General features: G+C 41.6%; 2 protein-coding genes across 10 annotated transcripts in view; one reads left to right on the top strand and one right to left on the bottom strand.

The window, feature by feature from the left end:
- The window catches only part of col18a1a (collagen type XVIII alpha 1 chain a), a 66117-nt gene extending 65614 nt beyond the window's left edge, over nucleotides 1-503 (bottom strand). For both annotated transcript variants that reach the window (XM_055052871.1, XM_055052870.1), the window contains exons 1-2: nucleotides 376-503; nucleotides 228-301 (exon numbers count right to left, since the gene is read on the bottom strand). In XM_055052871.1, coding sequence (XP_054908846.1) covers nucleotides 228-301; nucleotides 376-386 — 85 coding nt within the window. In that variant the 5' untranslated portion in view covers nucleotides 387-503. The remainder of the gene's footprint in view (nucleotides 1-227; nucleotides 302-375) is intronic.
- A 2008-nt stretch (nucleotides 504-2511) lies between these two features.
- Nucleotides 2512-20679, top strand: part of obsl1b (obscurin like cytoskeletal adaptor 1b) — a 39160-nt gene continuing 20992 nt past the window's right edge. The window contains exons 1-19 of one of the 8 annotated variants that reach the window (XM_055052753.1): nucleotides 2512-2753; nucleotides 5433-6535; nucleotides 8258-8527; nucleotides 9316-9576; nucleotides 9666-9977; nucleotides 10055-10321; nucleotides 11245-11520; nucleotides 12330-12605; nucleotides 12846-13121; nucleotides 13414-13689; nucleotides 13957-14223; nucleotides 14359-14595; nucleotides 14689-14763; nucleotides 15383-16069; nucleotides 16178-16420; nucleotides 16842-17126; nucleotides 18608-18883; nucleotides 19459-19737; nucleotides 19889-20164. In XM_055052753.1, the coding sequence (XP_054908728.1) occupies nucleotides 5521-6535; nucleotides 8258-8527; nucleotides 9316-9576; nucleotides 9666-9977; nucleotides 10055-10321; nucleotides 11245-11520; nucleotides 12330-12605; nucleotides 12846-13121; nucleotides 13414-13689; nucleotides 13957-14223; nucleotides 14359-14595; nucleotides 14689-14763; nucleotides 15383-16069; nucleotides 16178-16420; nucleotides 16842-17126; nucleotides 18608-18883; nucleotides 19459-19737; nucleotides 19889-20164 (5854 nt within the window). In that variant the 5' untranslated portion in view covers nucleotides 2512-2753; nucleotides 5433-5520. The remainder of the gene's footprint in view (nucleotides 2754-5432; nucleotides 6536-8257; nucleotides 8528-9315; nucleotides 9577-9665; nucleotides 9978-10054; nucleotides 10322-11244; nucleotides 11521-12329; nucleotides 12606-12845; nucleotides 13122-13413; nucleotides 13690-13956; nucleotides 14224-14358; nucleotides 14596-14688; nucleotides 14764-15382; nucleotides 16070-16177; nucleotides 16421-16841; nucleotides 17127-18607; nucleotides 18884-19458; nucleotides 19738-19888; nucleotides 20165-20679) is intronic. The other 7 variants (XM_055052754.1, XM_055052755.1, XM_055052756.1 and 4 more) reach the window with 7 other exon arrangements.

Here is a 20679-nt window from a genome sequence, read left to right on the forward strand (position 1 = left end):
GATGGATGAAGGATTCAGAACAGCAGGAAAGAAAAACTCTTCCAAACATTCCAGCTTCGATTTGAGTCAAATCTGATCAATAACTGATCAGATTGACCCGAAAAGTCTGAGGCGGATGCACAATGTTGCAAAAACCACCAGTTTAAACTTTTAAACTGATGGTTTGCTTTTGATTTCTGAACTATTTTGCGCCTATAAGCGAGTTGATCCTCTGCAGGTTTTCCTACCTGACCGCTGCGACGCAGCCGGGAGGATGAGGAGCAGCACCCAGAGGAGGAAGAGCTGCAGCCCGGAGCAACACCTGCGGAGGAAACGCGGTCAGGTTTTACTGGCACAAAGTGAGAGAAAGCTGCAGAAATGAAACGAACCCCGCACCTCATCTTCATCTTCTGTCTGAGTGCGGGACGGTGCGGGGCGCTGCGGGGCGCTACATGGACTCTAACAGGCAGGCAGAGGAGAGGAGAGTCTGGGTCCGGGACTCCGCTGCTGCTCCGCCGGACAGCTGATGAGGAGGAGGAGGAAGAGGAAGAGGAGGAGGAGGAGGAAGGCTTCCCCCGGGTCCTAAAGGAACCATCAGATTGAACACAGAAAACCTGCTATTATATTATTGATTAATCAGCAGGAATATTATTGCTTCTACTACTAGAATAAAGACTATTATAGTTGAAAATAATGTTTTATTTATACAACAATGATTTATATATTATATGTTATTGTATGAATATTTTCCTGTATTAAAATGTAAAAAATTAAATGCTACTTTTACCACAAAATATCAACAAGAAATTATAAATTATATGATTTATGCATCAATATAGATTATTACTCAAATCAAAAATAAAACAGTATTAAATGTAATTTTAAATGATATAAGTATTATAATAAACTTATTAAAAATAATATTATTCATAAATAGGAAAACACAACTACTAATACTACTCTGACTAAATATAATAATAATAAAGGATAATTATTGTTAGTAAAACATACTTAAAAATAGTATATATTTAGATAAATTAGCAATACTGTCATTAATTTCATATTCTGGGCAGAGCAACAGGGTGTAACAACAAAAAGTAATAATTATCATAACAATAATCATAAGTACACTTTTATATTTTTATATGCATTTAGTTTGTGAGCTTTTACTACTGTGTGTATTCTAACTCATTACAGCAAGAATAATAAATACATATTGGTTTAAACCGGTTTTCATGTAAGATTTGGTAGTTTTAGTATTTATAATTGTATTAAATTCATAACTCAGAACTATTTTAAATGGGGATGTTGCACTTACAGAAGATGGCCAGCAGAGGGCGGAGTTGCTCTCCTCTCGGCAGATAGAAAATTTGATTCTCCGTCGAAACAAGATTTTCAGTTTTCTGCAGAAGCAGCCAATTAATCAATAATATCGATTTATCCAGTAAAACCCAGAACCAGAGAGAGACTGAGAGACTCCCTGCTGAGTCTGGACGGATTGATTTGGGACTGGTTGGTGTAATTAGGTATAAAAATGATTTTATTTGGTTTGTCTGAGGACAGAAGCAGAAAGAAACTGACAATTTTTGGAGCAGTAAAAAAACATCCAGGAATAAAAATGAACGCTTCAACCCAGAAATCCAGAGTGACATTTATGACTTGATTAGATAGTAAACGCAGCAGCTCTTCCAGCTCCACTTGATACCAACATGTCCAATCCAGGCGGGCGGGAGCTGCGACCCGATCCGGTTCCTCCTCCAGCAGCTGAAACGGGGCGGAGGGAGCAGCCGGCGCAAACAGCTGAAGGGTCACGACTAACGAGCAGCTCGGTTTTACACCATGCAGCCTGCCAAACAAAGCCGACAACCAGTCAGAATCAGGAGGCGGGTCTTAGCGCTGCCAATCACTCTGGTGTTTCTTTTTCCTCTCTGCTATGCTACAGCTTCTTCCTGATAGCAGAGCCTGTCTGAAATGCTAATGCTACTTAGCATAGCCACAGATGATGACAGATAAACGGGTTTTCAGTCAGTTGTTTGTCCTTTCATGATTGACAGCGCTAAGCCCCGCCTACTGGCTCTGATTGGTTGTTTTTGGTGCATTTCCAATAGCAGCTCAGGAGCGAGGGGGAGGTGATCTTTTACAGATTATCTGACTTTTTATACTCCAACGACATGATGACAGTTTAACAAACATGTAAAGACTCATAATAAAAGTTACCAACTGCAGCTTTAAATCATTGTATGTTGTTAGTTAGAGTCTTATCATTTTTCTCTTAGCACTTTAAATAAATAGATAACATAATTTACTGCAGTTTATTTGCCTGTCAGTCTGGCTTTCTTAAAGTGATTTCTTGAGTTAACCGGATTACTTTCCACATTGGGCCAGGTTGGCTGGAAATGCTACTTAAGCTATCTTTAGCCCCTGCTGGCAACTGAATGGAAGTGCCTGACTGATCTGCTCTGCTGTCATCAAGGCACCCAGTATTTTTAGGGGGCTGCAGCAGCTGCAAAAGCATTTAGCAGCACTCCACGAACAATGACAGTTGCCAGAACGTACACAGGAACCGAAGCGCTGCTCTGAACTCGCTGCTGTTTGGGTTCGTTTTGCAGCTTTCGGCTCCTGCTGCCGGACAGAAAGCTGTGAGGATGTAACCGCGCTGCTGCAGATTAGCATGTGTGTGAATTTAAAGTGGACTTGGGACACGGCTCGGCACTTGGACCACGGCTGCAGGCTCGGAATGCGTGTTGATGGCCGCTCCTGGCGACTGAAGCGAGGTAGGCGGGAGAGGTCAGAGGTCATTCCAATTAAATAAGACGAGTAAACACAAGGGTTAATCTCATCTCTTTAAGTTTCCACTGGGAATATTAAACACACTTAAACTGCAGCATCTTGACTGTGGGAATGAAATGTCTCTCACAGTCACTTTATCCTGAGTCATTGACACTGAATATTTCCAGAAATGATTCTTTAAAAATCCGTCCCATTGAAATGATTATGTTATTGATCAACAGTTGATTCAGTTTTATTATGTTTACATTTTAAAACCAACATAAGTTCCCATTGGGAACTTAAATCGGGAGCAGAGGGGGAGAGGTCGTTATTTCGACGTGTTTTGAGGCGTTCATGTGAACATGCAGCGTCGTAGTACAGGATGTTTTTGGCACTGCAGGGTGTCCGTACTCAGGATGGAGCCAAAACTTGAAACGTCGCCATGCATCCACAGAGCAAAGCAGCTGTTTTATAATTATATAATATAATTACATAATTATATAATTGTATAATTATAATAATTTGGATTAACAGTCAGATGTCAGAAGGTCTTCATGATGAAAGTTAGAAATATTTCACTTACCTATTTTCAAAATACTCATAAAAGTTATACATATGAAAGTAACCCAACAACTGATTGCTATAGCCAATTTATTGTCATTAAATGTTAAAAAAAGCCCATAATCACAATCAGCAATCCTGCCTACAGACATCTAGGAACAGTAATTGTATTGTTTTACAACTTTGGGGCAATTCCTAATTCTGGGCATGCATGTGGTGACAGTGGGAAGGAAAACTACCTTTCAGCAGAACGAGTGGCCTTCTAAAAGTTTAGCTGTGCTAGCCCTAAAGCAATAATCATCATCATTAGTTCTGTTAACAATAAAGTGGAACACAACCCTGTATTTTACAGAAGCTAATGCTAAAGCACTAATTCAACCCAAATTATATCTACTTAAGTTATTGGGGGGGGGAGGGGGGGAAGAGAAGACATTAAACTGCTGTGCTAAGTGCTAGTGTTAGCATTACAGAGTTCAGGAAGCGCCAAATTATTTATATCCCAGTAGACGGTTTAATAATCTGTTATTTATTTCATCTGCTAAAGCTAAAGCGCTAATTGCCATTCAGATCACTTCTGCCTTTTACAGACTACAATAAAAAATGCAGAACATGAGGAGAGGGAACAGTCCTGACCACTTGAAAATTTACAAAGCAGCTAAGTAAATTAGCGCTTTACAGTTTAGGAGAAGCTAAACGTGTTACATTTATTCAAAGTTAGCAAAAGCACTAAACGAAATATTAGCTCTGCTTTTAGCGCATTAGCAGCTTAGCGAAGTGTGCCTATCGCTCATTATTGGAGACTAATTTTATCCACTTAGATATTCTAGAAAATTCCCTCTGAAATGAAAGATTGGGTCCCAGTTCAGTCCTGTGGACCAGAACCACAACATGTTGTTCCGGTAAAAACTTTCAGGTATTCGTTCTGGGATTTTGCTTCTGTGTGAGCCCGCATGTTTCTGGCTGTCTTTGTGATACCCGACACACACACAGGTCTTTATTTAGCGCTCGCTATATTAAGAGCTTTCCCACTGAAATACAGCACCAGCTGTACTGGCTGTGTGGCTGCTTTAGCAAGCGGGCCGGGTCGTTCCTCCTCTGACTGCTGGGCGGGTTTTCTCCCACGCAGACAGATCTAATTCAATTAACCCTAATATTCATGCCATCCGTTTGTGCTGAAACACATGCAGTTAGAGGGGCGAAGGGGAACCGTTGGAATGACAGAAGGTACTCCTGGCATTTTAACTCATTTCACTTGGATAACATTATCTCATGAAATCCTGACTCATGTTTTCAGGTTTTAATATTCTGGTATTGGAGCTTCTCTACAGGAAATGTCAGAGACTGCATTCATCTTCAACAGCACAGCCAAAACCTAGACAAAACACACCCTGTTGTAGTATTTAGCTTGGGACCTAAAACCGACCCTTGGGGGACACCACCATTTATTTCCATATTGTAGCTGGTTTTTATTCACCCATTTATACAAACTGTTGTTGACTCCTTACCCAGTTCAGTTCAGTCCTAATCTTCCAATTTTGGGAAAAATATTCAGTGATCTATGATGTCAAATGTTTTAATCTGTAAATATACATGCTATATATATATATATATATATATATATATATATATATATATATATATATATATATATATATATATATATATTTCTTTTTTTTTTTTTTCAAATTGTTTGTAGCTTTTGAAATTTCTTCGACCAATTCTCCAGCAGGCTGAGTTCAAATCATGGCAGTGACATATGACACGACTTTTGGGACAGATATTACCGTTTTGTGACAGGCGACATGTCTTTTCGTGGCAGCTGGTGCTGGCTGGCACTCAAGCTGCAACTAGGTGGCGATAGTGAGCCAAAACTGTCACTGAAACACGGCATATGACACCAAATCGCTGGCAGCTGTATGTGTGTATGCATATGTATTCTTGTTTTCTTAATAGTTTTTTAAAATTATTGCTATTTCTTTGTTCAAAATAAAATGATTTATATTCTGCATTCAATTTTATATGAAAGCCATGGATCTGCACTGCCATAATTTAAGATTTCTGTCAAGAATCCCAGAGATCTATTTTTGGTAAAAACTAATCTAATGTTTTTGTTTTTTCTTTAGAAACGTATCGAGAAGAACTTGGATGGACTCGGTCCACTGAAAAGTCACAACTCTCTTGAACGACTTGAGGAACACTGTCAGAGGAGAAATGGATGTCTTTGGTGGCGCACCACGTTTCTTAGCCTACCCAAGACCTGTACTGGTCCAAAGTGGGACTGATGCAGTTCTTAAGTGTCAAATTGGCGGTGATCCACGACCTGCTGTCATCTGGGAGCGAAACAACGAAAAGATTGACCCCCAAGGACGATATAGGGTCTTTGAAGATGGCAATGTTTACAACCTTATCATAACCGCTGTTACTGTTGAGGACAGTGGGCAATACATTTGCAAAGCTAAGAACAGTATTGGGGAAACGTATGCGGCTGCCACCCTAAAGGTAGAAGGCGAGGCGCAAGAGATGGAGCTCAGAGAGGAAAACAAGCCACGGTTCCTCATCAAGCCTCTTTCCACGCGTGTCGGCCGTGGGGAAGATGCTGTCTTCTCCTGCAAGCTTTGGGGAAACCCGCGACCAGAAGTCGTTTGGGAAAAGGACGGTAGAAAACTCAACGAAATATTTGAGAGCATGCATTTCAACGTGGGCTACCAGGATGGAGGATGGTTTCAGCTCAAGATTTTTAAGACTCGCGCTCCGGACGGTGGGGTGTACACATGCAAAGCTCGGAATGAGTTTGGAGAGGCGTTGGCAGGAGCCGTGTTGCTTGTCGACGCCGGCCCTGGACACGAAGAGGAAGGAAACCGTAACGGCTACACTAACGGTCACTGGAAGGTTCATCAGGGAAAACAAAGGACTGGCAGGCAAGTGCCAACCCGACTAAAGGACGACGCCATGACAAAGTCTGCAAAAGTAAAAATGTTTGCTGTGACTGAAGGCAAACATGCCAAATTCCGCTGCTTTGTGACAGGAAAACCCAAACCAGAAATAATCTGGAGGAAGGATGGGAGACTTATCCTGTCCGGAAGGCGATACTTGTTATATGAAGACAGAGAAGGATACTTCACGCTCAAAGTTCTGTACTGCAAGCAAAAGGACAATGGAGTTTATGTCTGTGCTGCATCAAATACCGCAGGGCAAACCCTCAGTGCTGTGCATCTCTCCGTCAAGGGTAGGTCAATGCTTTTCTCAGAGATTTCCTTTGCATTGTTGAGTAAGAGCGGGCACAGGCCAACCACGGATGTCTTCTGCAGCAAGGAATGAGGCTGAGTGGGGCGTGATGCGTCTCAGATTTCTGTCCATTTGATTCTGGGATGATGTAAGTAGGATATAAGGGTACACTGAGGTCATTTACTGGGATAAAGCCAAGGAGAGAAGGGAAAATGAGGATTTAAGACCTCTGACCAAGGCTTGTTGACGATGTACAGAAAAACAGGTACTAAAGTGAAAATATTCCATTACAGCCTTTAAACCATAATTGATCTAAACAAACCAAGTTCAGTCACATTATCATGAAGTCTGCAAACTTACTCAGCTTGGTGAATGGCTCTGCATTGGTCCATGTGAGGCGAGTGTTTCAGAGTGGGTATTATGTTTCTCACGTGGCCTGAGAAACTCTAAACTAAGGTCACCACAGTATCAGTTTGAGATAGTAAATATAATATTTGAGACCAGACTCTTTGTCTGTACTTGCAGCTATTTAGGCAACTAAATATATTTGCAACCGGTTTTAACAAACTATTCGTAAGGCAAAGCGTCTATGATAAGGAAACGAAGAGCTTTGCACACAGATGGCTAAATAAAGCCCACATTCTGTTGTTTACAACTGTCTGGTACCGTCTCCTGGTGTCGGTTGCAGGCACTTTATTCCCTATCTAACACCTCTGAGTGTTTACAACCCTCCCATTCCTCAACAAAATAAGTTTCTTGTCTTTTGATTTCTTGTTTGCTTAACTGGAATCTGTCGTAAAACATGTTTGAACTTATAGTGTTACTACAAGAACATAGCTGTGGTTCAAATTATCCTGAGAACACTCACTGATGAGAACAGTGAAGCACTAAGTATCCGGCGATAATGTAACAATTTTCTTTAGCTGCGCAGACCAGCGATGGATATGTAAATGATTTATTTTGCGAGGAGCCGAAACATCCAGAACAGGCAGTAAAGCGCCTGAGAGGTGGCATTGCTGCAGCAATGTGTTAGAGACATTTGGTGGAGTGACAGTCAGGCGAAACAGACTGAAGGTCAGCAGACACAGGGGATCCCTCCTGGAGCTTTCACACAGCATGACCAGGGAGTTTGATTGGGGTTTTATTTTGGGTTTATACGAGTGGAGGGGGTCACATGATGCAACAAGCTGGCATGCTAACACAGAAACTTCTAAGTGGCTTGACTGCGACACTTTGGCATCCAACAGGACTGGTTAAATTTTGATGTAAATTGGTGTTCATTTCCAGCTGCCATGTCTGAGGCTCTACAAGTCACATTACCAGGCACATTGGTTAGCATAAAAATTACATTTTATCTCATCAAACTTACATTAGCTGATACTTGTAGCCTTATGTAGCTGAAGTCTACTGGTTTCAACACAATTAGCATCAGGCTTCTGTTGGTAGGGAAAGAGAGAAAAAGAAAATGATAATCATGGAAATTACTGAGCTCGTTTTAATTAATCATGCGTTTAAATGACTTAACGCGACAGGGAATGTCAGTCCTGATGGTCACCAAGGGTTGCATTGCCAATCAACGAATGATGACCTATCAATAGCATGTGTAGCAAATGAAACTGTATTAAGACTTACTGTTGTCATTCTCAAATCTGTACAATAAATTTTATCTTGCATACATTGGTAACTATAACTACCAATATTAATTTATGACCTTTGACTGCAGAGCCACCTGTCCAGTTTAAGCAACCGCTCTACGATCTTGAAGTTTGGGAACGGGATTTAGCTGTTCTGGAGTGTGAAGTTCCAGAAGATTCAGTTCCCATCACGTGGTATCTGGAGGACAGACGACTGCAGCCGGGGGCCAAATATGGAATGGAGGAGTGGGGAACAAAACGAAGGCTGACGATTCGAGACATTGGCGTTGATGACGATGGGATTTACCTCTGTGAGATGCCTGATGGGGGCAGAAGCATAGCGGAGGTAGCTGTAAAAGGTAATTACATTTATTTATTCATTTTAAATAACTTACATGATATAGAATGTAGTGTTGTTCAGTCTTTATGACACAATATCTTGGCAATTACAAGATTTGCGTAGCTGAGCAGCTTTTTATCAAGCGTTCATAAAGTTATCTCTTTATGTCAAAGTGGAGTTTTGATGCATATAGAAATGATCCAAGTGTTTTCAAAAACATCCAGCTGTTTTCTGGCAACAAGTTATTTGCTGCCAGAATATCAGCGGAACCCAGAACCCAAGCAGAACAAGTCAGCTGGTTTCACCGCCGTACAATGGCTGCTGGAAAAGACAAATGTTTTGTTCTTGACTTGCCATCCATAAATCGCTTTGACTAAACTCAAACATGTACGGTTGTAGAATTACTCATCTATTTGAAATAATTTTTTTGTTTATAAAATAAAAGCGTAAATGTTGAGTCAGAAGCCCTAGAGCAGCTCATCCTGAAAGGACCTGAAATGGACAGAACTGGTGAAATACCATCATCGAGTGATGATGATGGTATTTCACCAGGCTCCCCTTTAAGTAGAAATGGTCTTCCAAAGTACTTATGAACCCAAGTGCCTCTGTTATTAACAGATGGCATTCCAGCAGATTTTCGTAAATCCAAAGAAACCAGACCTGGCATATTTATTATCTGAAATGTTTTGTTCTTCTCTGGGAATGCCTGGGAGTCTCTGGAGAGTATCACTGTGCAGACGGATACCTTGGTGCCCTTTCCTCATTCCCAGATGGTTGGTTGTTTAATAAAACATATTTTTTCTGCAGGTACAATTTTGCGAAAGCTTCCAAGGAAAGTGGATGTCTTGGAAGGTGAAAATGCCGCCTTTTGTGTTGAAGTGGAAAAAGAAGAGATGGACATACATTGGTACAAAGACGGCATCGAGCTGCGTGAAACGCATCAGACCATCCTGAAGTCCTTTGGTCGAACTCACATCCTGGTTTTTGTCAACACGATGCCCCAAGACTCTGGCCTTGTGACCTTCCTCGTTGGCCGGTCCAAGACTTCGTCTCAGTTAAGAGTGAAAGGTTTGTTCCAGTACTTATCGCATTAAGCTTTGGAAAGCCCAACATTTACCATCTTTATGGTTTATAAAACCCTACTGTTTTGTTTCTAGCGGCTCGACATTGTCCTCCAAGTTGTCCGGTAGGAGTTCAGATCAACACGGAGCGCGCTAATGCCGCTCTCCTGTCGTGGGTTCCCGCCCCGGATTCACGCAAGAACCCTCCGTCTGGTTATGTGCTTGAGCGACAGGAAGTAGGCACTGGTTCGCAGGAGTGGCTGCAGTGTCTGACCACTGACTCTGCAACCTCAGTGGAGATCCTCGGTGACAGTGTCCCATGTGAAGCAGATTATCGCTTTCGCATTTGTAGTGTAAATAAATACGGAAAAAGCAACAATGTTGAGTTCCCCAGAACTGTTCATTTAGGTAATCAAGCTACAACAGCCAACCCTTTTTTCTCTGATTGTTAAAAAGTGTTTTAATAAAGTAATTTTTGTCTGCAGTTCCTGTCGCCAGAATTCAAGCTCCTTTACAGGATGCCTTGGTGCCAGAGGGACAAGATGCTCTTTTCACCATCGAGCTTTCTGCTTCGGTGATTGGTACGTGGTTCTTAAATGGTACTCAGCTTCAAGACGATGAGCGTTATGCCCTCCGCCGCTCAAGGACACACCAGTCTCTTCGTATCCGAGGAGTACGCGATGCAGACAACGGCGCGGAGATTACATTCATTGCCTATGGCATCCGAGATTCTGCTGCTCTGTACATTCAAGGTATGCATAGTTTATTTTATCACTTTATAGCTTTAAAGACCTTGCTAAGACTCCACAGGTGCCAAAAGGTAACCTGGAAATGGTAGTTAATGAGAGATTGAAGGAACAGGCATGATGGGTATTTTGGAAAATTCGAAAAAAGTTAAATTTAAGTGACAGTAAGGTCAAAGAATGAGATTTGATGGGCGGGGTACATTTCAGGAGAATTTGACTCCTGTACACTCGGTTCAATTGGGGACCAAAACTGCAACATTAGTTTTATTTCCAGCTGCTGTGGTTCTCTTTCTCTCTGCTCTGAGTCAAACCAATAAACCCTCTGAGCAACCTGTTCCTTTCCTCACCTGCGGGGGCGCTGCACCAAAAACCACTGAAGGAAATTATGCAAAAACCTCTGAAGACACTGAGAACAACTTCCTTCAAAATGTAAACAAACAGACTTTAGGTGTTGTAGAATTCTTCTTTTGTCTTTTACAAAAGATCACAAGACATTTTTCCCGCTAACGCTAGGCTAATGGTTATATTTACCCAGAATGCCCTGCGCTGTAGTCCACTTCCTGCTTTAGGGTCACCAGTCTGCTTGGTGTTGACTTATGAATTCAAACCGCACCAGAGTTCACTTCAGCAGAACTGAAACCGAGCAGAGATTGATTTTTTGGTTGCCATCAGAGTTTGATTAGCTTTCACACCTCTCCAAAGGAACCAAACTTTCCACGCAAACAAACTACAATTCAATTATAGTGGACTAAACAGGGCTGGTGTGAATGCACCAGTAAAAACCATGATTTATATGGAAATGTAAAGGAACAACAATAGGAAGAGAGAGCAAGGCTTTCAGAACTGGAACAATAAGAATAAAGAGGAAATGACTTAATTTACATGGAAACAGTTGGTAATAACAGAAATGTTTTTCCTATAATCTACAGCTCCACTTGTGAAATTTTCACCTCTGTCTGAAATGGATCGAAACAAGTTTGTGGAAGTTGGCAATCCCATTGTGCTCTACTGTGAGCTCTCTGATCCTGCCGCTCCGGTGCACTGGTACAAGAACGGCGTCGAGTTACAAACTATGGAAGGTCTTCATATTCAGTCCGAGGGAACAATGAGACGAATTGTCATCCAGTCTGCAGACTTCTCGCATTCAGGAGTCTACTGCTGTGATGCCATTGACGATGTAATCAGGTTCAACGTGGAAGTCGAGGGTAAGAGGCTGTCATTTCTGTTGAGATCTCTTTTATAAAATCAACATTTTTGTGCTGTTTTTACAACGTACTGTTTCTTATATACTGTTATATAACATATAAACCCCCTGCATGTCATTGTTTACTTCTGGAAATCACCATCATCCGCACGTCATCCGTTCTTTTACTTTCTATCCAATTAATTAGTTGAAGCCTGAGGATGTAGGAATTATTAATTTTTTTTGCAGTTCGCCACAGCAAAGGAAAACCATTGAAGAATAATTCAAAACCTCTTCTTCTCACTCTCTGCGTTGGCGACATTACACATAGCAACTGTTAGCAACACCCGTACGTGTTTCAGGTTTCAACACCAAGAAACACTCAAACAATTCCCAAACATAGAGTAACATCAGTGTTACATTTTTATGTTGATCTGTCAGTGCTGATGTTTTAGGTCGCCTTTTTTAAAAGTGTTTAACTGAACCGAATTCTGCAACACACCTACTTGTTGAGGTTGTGAAAGTCAAGCTAGCATAACTGAACTATTTCCCTCCCCCTCATTTTTTTCTTAAAATGAAGGGAGAGGGAATTTTGATAACGACAAAAACTTGTCATGTTGATAATTAGTACCAAAGCACTGCATCCCTTTTTCTTTTACATATAACTCTCAGATTTAAGATTTAGCGTGCCATGACAGTTAAAGCCAATGCTACTCATTGTTAGCTAGCATTGTTTTGCCCTCCAGCAGGAAGGATATTGTGTAAACGGTTTATAGAAACAAGATATCCTTTTCTAAAGCTTCCCCACCGATTGTGTCTCAATCTCCATAGCCCCACCTGTGAGGTTTTCCGCAATTCCAGATGCTGAAAGGAGCAAAAGCATCCAAGCAGGCGGGCCGTTTGTTTTACAGTGTGAACTCTCAGATCCCTCTGCCCAAGTGTACTGGTACAAAGATGGATCAAAGCTCCACCCTCAAACCGGAGTCGACCTGAAAGCCGAAGGCTTATGGAGGAAACTGGTCGTCCATTCAGCAGACGTCACTCACTCCGGCTTGTACTGCTGCAAGATGAAGGGCGATGCCGTCACCTTCAGTGTGGACATCACAGGTGATCCTTTATCCTCAACATGTGAAACATTAACAAGCGCCTTTTCAGCAAAGCAACTAACTCTGATGATACTGTTGTGTGTTGTCTGATGTTTTGCTCTTCTTGCTATTGAATGTGCAGCAACATTTTATCCTTCAGCCTGTTAGCAATTAAGCTGTCTGGAATTAGATTATAAATAATACCTAAATGACTTACATGAGGTTGACTGAAGGTTGTCATAAATTTTAAACATATCTGTAGCTCCACCTATGAAGTTCTCAGCTATTTCTGAGGATATGAAGATCAAGTTGATCGAAGCTGGCAGCCCTATAGTTCTCCAGTGTGTGGTGTCGGATCCTGAGGCCCAGGTTTGCTGGTTCAAGGAAGAAATGAAGCTCATTTCCAGCTCTGGATTAGAAATCCATTCAGTGGGCAACACAAGAACCTTAGTTATTCAGTCGGCAGAGGTGACCCACTCTGGTGTATACAGATGCGCCACTGATGATGATACCGTGGAATTTCAAGTGGAGATCAAAGGTGACTTTTCACTTCCTTTCTTAAGTGTTGATATTGTAACCACCACCTCCTCTCTCAAGGTGCCACTAACTACCCCTGCTTCAGAACTCTGTGGTTTGATGGCTGCTTCATTCGCACAACCAAACAGAAATGTTAACGATTGTTTATTGTCACTTGCTGTGTAACTGCTGTGGCTTTCTCTCAACTCAAAGTCTCCAAAGCTCTTTTCATCTTCTGCACAGTAGCTATCTGTTTGAAAGGTGTGTTTCCACAGCCTTGGGTTTATTTAGTTGTCCTGAATCCCCAATGATAGCTCTACCTGTGACACACTCTACTATCTTTGACGCTGAGAGAGGCGGGTCCCTTGAAGTGGGCAACCCTGTGAAGGTGGAATGTGAGGCTGCAGCCTCCACTGTCCCGGTCTGCTGGAATAAAGATGGTAAAAAGCTCGACCCGCAAAAGGGTTGGGGTATACAAAGTAACGGCACACCGCCGGGACCCGTTATCCCACCCACTGAGCTCTTGCCCTCAGGGCAATACTGCTGCCAAACCACTGAGGCCACTGTCCACTTCTCTGTGGATGATAAAGGTGATATTTTTTTACAGTTGTTTCACTATTACAGCAAATCCTAAAGCTTCGTAGACACTAGATATGACTAACATTTATATGCATTTCTGAACCTGTTTATGTGATGCTGTGTCTAAAGGTGTGTGTCTGAAAGGTGTTGTAAAATAATCTCTACTTACAGAATGAAGATTTGTGTTTAGTATGTAAAAGCAATGCTGTTTTTCACTGAGTTTCCTCCAAAGCTCAGCCTTTCTTTGGTCCAGTTATATTTTGAATCACTATCTTTAGCTCCAACATTGCCGCCCTACCGGGAGGTCGGAGGGTTGCAGGCACTCGAAGCAACCCGTCCAATTGAACCAGTCGATGAAAGCTCAGACCCTGCAAGCCAGGTGTCATGGCCGAGAGATTCACAGTCCTATTCAAGCAGACAATTTGGTTTTGAAATGGGAGACATCAAGGAGTCCCTTGTTATTGAACCAACTCACCCTTCAAACTCTGGAGCATACTATTGTGCAACAGCAGATGATGTGGCCAAATTAATAGTAGTAAATCCAGGTGATTTTTCTCATTTGCAAATGTTCTGAATATGCATATATAGTTCCAATTCTCTATGTGCATCTTTGAAAGACTATCTTTAGGTAGAAATAAGGACGGTATGCACTGAATTTATTCCCTAATGATTGTTTGTAGTGTCCCCTCCAACATATGTACTTGACCCTGATGAGAAGACCAGGTCAACCGAAGAGCAATATCCAATTGTTCAGCAATTTGAGATTTCGGATCCCATTGCTAAAGCTTGCTGGTACAAAGACGGAACCCAGATTTATCCTAAAAGAGGACCCGGCACCGAAGAGCACAGCCAGATCTTGGCCCTTGTGTCCCAACACTTGTCTGACGATGGCGTGCCGTTAAGAGAGGACGTGAAAGGTGGTGTCTCTGCACATTCAGACTCAAGAATTTAGTTACATGCGTGAAGCTTTCACCCACCTCATTGTTTTCTCTTTGGCTTTGTCCGAACAGCAGAACAGTGTCACTCGCGTGACCTGGTTGGTGAGGTAGCTGATGCATCAGCCCAATACTCTGTGGAAGTCAAAGGTGATTTGATCTTTTAAAATCAGTCATCCATGTTAACCCAGCCCATAAATGCCACTAACCGTAGTGGTGTATTTCACTGCTAGCTCAGTCATGTGAGCCATCTGTAAATCTTTTTTCCTTTAGAAAACAGCAAACTTTCATCCCTGATATTAGGTCATTTTACTGATATTTCCAGACGTGTTTTTGTGTAACTGCTTCTCTTACTAATCTCTGTGTTGTGTTTGTCACTTCATTCTTCATTTTAACCGTCATCTTTGCTTACAACTTGCAACTCTTAAAGTCCATCTTTTGTCCTGTTCATCTCAAGATCCTGTCATTCACATTGCTGCCCTGAACCTCTGCCTGTTGCAATGACAACAAAGTCTTTTCCTAAGAGAACTAAAAAGTTCCCTTTTTTAGGTTTAAAGGGATTAGTATTGATGGCATGACAGGAGGCATTGTAAGGGAGACATGTTGTTTACTTTAAGACCGATCCTGGTCGATCTTCTTGATTGTCTTTGCAATGGATTATCCCATAACTTCATGCTAACCCCCACTGCTGTAAAATATGTTGTGAGAAGAAATAATGAGAACACCAACAACTGAAAACCTTTCTCTGTGTACATCACAATGCTTATAGCTACATCGCCAAGGCTCTCTTCTGACCAAGAAAGGAACAAGTCTACGGAAGAGGCTTACTCTGACCAAGACACCCAGACGTCCCCACAATGCAATTCTGGCACCTTCACTGGAAATTGGGGAGATGAAGTTCACGTTGAGTATACACCAACCTCTCAGCCAACATATGGATTCACATCTCACTGCGGTTCCATGAAATCCCACTTTAGGCCAAAACAAACTGAATTTAACTTGGAGGATCCTGTCCCGTCAATGCAGATCAACCATTTTGAAAAGAAAATAACCAATCAACTAAAGCCAGGTAACCTCCATAAGACTGTAAAAACCTTGACGGGGAGAGTATCAAACACCAAACAGGCTTCAACAGACCAACCTGACAAGTTCTGTGCAGCCTTAGAAACTGCTCCTCATCAGCAGGAGGAATGGTTTGAGCTCTTAAAAGGTTCAACTGTAAAACCAGAGGAGGGCTCAAAATCCACACAGACAACTGCTATCCAATCAGAGAGAGACTATGGGTCCAAACAAATACCAGCTGCTCTTCCGGAAAAGCTCCTAGGTTGCTCGCTGTCTGGGAACGTCCTCTGTTTGAGGCCCAATGACTGTTTAACGACTTCAGCTCAACAGCCTGAGGAGCTAACCCGAGCCAAACAGTCATCAGTTGCATTGTCAGAGGATTTGTTGTCCTCAGGTTTGTGTCCAAATAATGAGGCAGAAGTTTTCCAGTCTGAACATCTGACATCAAATACATTCGTCAAATTGGACACATTTAATGGACAGACTGTATCCAACCTTCCAGAGTTGCTATGTCTGTCAAATAAGGAAAAAACTGTCCAACAAAATCATCATCAGAACCTGGAACCAGAAGAGAACCAAATGGACCAGGCAATGCACCGTGGAGAAAGTTCTGCCATTTGCTTTCCAGACCTTGATGACACCAAGAAGACATGGACACAATCCCAGTCAGAGAGGAATTATCTGTCAAGAACAAATGACAGTCACTGGACTGACAATGTCTCTGCTAATAAGGTGGATGTTGAAGGTGATTTCAACGGTTAGCATTAAACAAACAATAGATGGACACAATGTTGACATTGTGTAAGCCCAAGATTGCTTTTTGCAATCTTTGACATTTTAAAACCTTTGCATTTACTCACTTGACTTTGTCTATACTAAAACTTTAGTAGTTAAATACTCTGGGCTTGGGTGATCTAGAGGAAATCATAGAAACAAAGAGAAAAATATACATTTAAGTTATAAAACCTAACTCTAAATGGCTAGCTACAGTCTAACCAAAGAACCGTTCTGTTTCAGTGACTAATATCGATGAACATATCTTTGAATTTTCTTTAACGTCAGAATATTTTTGGCACGACTAATCTTTGAACCTTTGCTCTTGATATATTATAGCAAATGTTATAGTCATTAATAGTGATGACGCTCTCTCTTGATGTTATCTCAAGCATCCCCAACTCTGCCAGTGAGAATCAAAACTCTTCAAGAGGCTGAAAGGAACAAGGCTGTTGAAGTTGGTGAACCCGTTGTGCTCCGATGTGAGGTATCAGATCCCAGTGCTCCAGTAACTTGGGCAAAGGATGGAGTCAAACTATCTGAAGAATCTGGGCAAAACCTGCTCACAGAGGGATCCGTCAGGACGCTGGCTGTCCAATCCGCGACGCCGTCTCATGCAGGAATTTACATCTGCAAGACGTCACATGATGCAGTGCAGTTTTATGTGGATGTGAAAGGTGATCATTCATTTATTATGCAAATTTTAATGAAAAACATAAAAATGTTCTGAATTTGTTCCTGGTAGCATTGATTATCTGTAAATTGATACAAATTTGGCACATAATATGAACTGTAAAACCAAGCTTTGTTCAGTAATATATTGCAGAAATATTATTCTGAACCAGATAAATTGTTTAGCAGTGATTTTTAAAAAAGCACAGTGAACTCCTGCTCATTTACGGTTCAGTGTTTGGCAACGTAATTCCATTTGCAAAGATTTTCTGTGGGGCGTATCTTAAAGATTTCAAAGGAAATACAGCTTTGGAAGCTAAAATACCTCGACACAAAGCTAGTTGGCACAATATCTGTCGGCTGGTGTTTGCAAAGCAGACAATCGAGGAGCTGCATTCATTTCCCTTGGCATTGATTGTCTAAACCCACAAGAACGAAGATAAGGAACTTAAAACTCTCCCTAAATGCTGTTCTGGACTTTTATGAGCTTGCTCTCTGCTTACTACAGTGTTTCTCAGTTCTGGGCCTCAGGAAACACTTTCCCTGCATGTTTCAGATGTTTCTCTTTGCCACAACACCTGATTCAAATAACTGCATGACCTCCTCTGCAGCCTGATAATCAACCACTGATTGAAGTCAGAAGGGAAAGATCTGAAACATGCAGAACCTGCAGGACTAGAACTGAGCAACACGAGTCCAACAGAAAGGCTACAAATATTAATTACAAAGATTTCCGGGTGTACATTATAATTTACATTACATATCAGCAAAAACAGCTGAGCAGTTTAGTGAAAGCTTGATAATAATGTAGTTCATTAGGTAATATCATGTAATTATCAAAGAAATAATCAGAAAATTGCCTGACAGTATTCTCAGGGTAACGTATCAATCCATTCGTTGTCACTTTTCAAAGTAAAGTTTTACTCCCAAATCTTTGTTTGTCCATGTTCTTCCAAATCAGTTCTGCATATTTCTGATCTTATGTCAGACGCTCCAGATGCTGCCAGGCTGCAACATTCTTGCCCAGATATCGACTCAAAGTTCTGCACCAGAAAATTAGAATATTTTCAACTTTAAGGCAAGGAGGATTGATTGGTGGCGTTTCTGATCCTTAAAAAGCCTCTGTGGACCTGGATGGAGTCAACAAGCATGACTGGGAGGAATTGCCTCACTGGTCTAAGTCTGAGCAGGGGGTTGCTGTAGGACTTCAGAGATGAGCATTGGCCTCCAGGGTGATGATCGCTCAATCTTAGAGATAACAAAGTTTAGTGAGTGCTTGAAAAAGAGCTGCGGATGTTTCCTCCATTAAAAACAGTGGAAAAGATGGATTGATGTTGGATAATTTGATAAAGTCATGATATTACCCTACTATTTTGTTCATCGTTACCAGTTTATGAGAGTATTATGTTAAATTTAGGTGAGTCTTGTCATTCAATCAGATCAGTGCATCTTATTGACTAATTTTATTCTACATTCAACCCTGTAGTTCCTCCCCTGACATTTGCGGCTTTATCTGAGGCTGACCAGAAAATGACAGTAGTAGCCGGCGCTCCCATAGCTCTGCAGTGCGCGCTGTCAGACCCCTCCGGACAAGTCAGTTGGTACAAGGATGGAAGAAAGCTCCTAGCTCAAAGTGGAGTAGCCATCCAGTCCCAGGGAAATGTGAGAAGTCTGGTTGTGCCGTCCGCTGAGCGAGCTCATACTGGTGTGTACCGGTGCGAGTCAAAGGATGATGACATCCAGTTCTCTGTGGAAGTAAAAGGTGACACCTGACCGTGCTTCTGGCACTAACACTGAGTGCTTATCTTAACGGAGTTTCATCCCTTAACATAAAATTGTTTTCATATTCTGCTTCTTTAATACACAAAGGAAGATTCGTGTTACATCTAATCACAATATTTCTAAATTAAATACCTTTAAAACCTTAACACAATAATTTCAAGAGCTTTACTTTCCTAATGTCTCCTCAGTTTCTGAGTATGAATATCTACTGTATTAAAGACGTTGCATTTCTTGCTTCTTATTCTTTGACTTACTAAACTCACCTGTGGAAGAAAAGAGTAAAAGTTTGAAACTTACCTCTAATCTCTGTTGTGACGTTGGAGATGTCACATGATTCGGTCTTCTTGGTTTTCCTCTTCGAGACACTCTTTGGTTTTTGTCTTTCTGTTGAATATTCGTCATGTCTAATATGCTTTGAGAGAAATGTTTGTCTTGTGCTGGATGTGTTGATAAACTTCAGATAAAATCTCGTGTTTCGAAAATTCTTGTATTACTTCAATAAATGAATGAAGTTGAATATTTACTCTTTCCTTTTGGAATATCTCAAAACTGTAGGGCTGCCTGTGAAGTTCTCAAAACTGCCAGAGAAGGACAGGAACAGATCCGTCGAAGAGGGAAAACCTTTTGCCCTTAGCTGTGAACTCTCTCATGACCCCTTGGCTCATGTCGACTGGTACAAAGACGGGATGAAACTTGGGTCTTGGGACAAAGTGGAAATGAAATCAGATGGTCTGACAAGGACCCTAATCATCCCATCAGCTGAAAGCATTCATGCTGGTATCTATGAATGCTCCACATCAGAGGACAGCATTACCTTTAAAGTGGACGTAAAAGGTGATTGCTTATTGATGTGTCTGAAGAGATTACTGCTGAGTCTGCATGGTGCAAGTATCCTTTGCTTCAAATGGTCTTGAGAAAGTGAGTGGCTGAGATGAGTGTTTTGTCTGGTGTGTGTGAATTCACCACTGTCATTCTCCTCTTGTAGGCCAATCACCAAGGATTATGGCAACCCCATTTACCGAAAAATACAAGCTGATTAGAATCGGTTCTCCAATATTCCTGCAGTGCGAGGTGTCAGACCCTGCTGCTCAGGTTTCCTGGTTTAAAGATGAGCTGGAGCTTTTCTCCAGAACAGGCCTTGATATGAAAAGAGACGGCACCCTGAGGAAGTTAATCGTTCACTCAGCAAAGGTCTCTGATTCTGGCCTCTACAGCTGTAGGCTCGCTGAAGAGGTCGTGACCTTTCACGTGGACATTGAAGGTGACTTTCTGGAACGTATTCCTAACTCATCTATCTTAATAATAATCCATTTGGGAAAGTTGCATGTTTGCACAAGGTGAAACTAATCAAGTCCATCAATAAATGGACAAACTTTGCAAACACTTAAGACTTGCACATACTTTATCCGAAGTGCCACAATCAGCTCTCCTTGACGTAGATGTGAACTCCGTCATCTGCCTCTTCTTTCCCACAGCAGGCCTGGGTCAAACTATCTCAGCAGAGTTCTGCATGAAGTGTTGGTCAGATTTATGCAGAAAACCAATCAGTACTTCCCTTCAGCTCCTCTGCGTCCGGTTTCTGTCTCTGCAGAAGACACAAATACTTTTAAGGAACATTTATCATATGCTGTTTTATTATAAGCCTGGCAGGCCACCAGGCTTTACTTGATCCCCACCAGGCTGAGTTTGTTTGTTTATTCTAAACTGTTTTTTGTTCACCATAAACAGCGACAGTAAAGACGAATGGAGCGAGGTTTCCAAATTATCATGCCTGAT

Source organism: Poeciliopsis prolifica, unplaced genomic scaffold, assembly GCF_027474105.1.
Source record: "Poeciliopsis prolifica strain line A6 unplaced genomic scaffold, Auburn_PproV2 SCAFFOLD036, whole genome shotgun sequence".
NCBI lineage: Eukaryota > Metazoa > Chordata > Actinopteri > Cyprinodontiformes > Poeciliidae > Poeciliopsis > Poeciliopsis prolifica.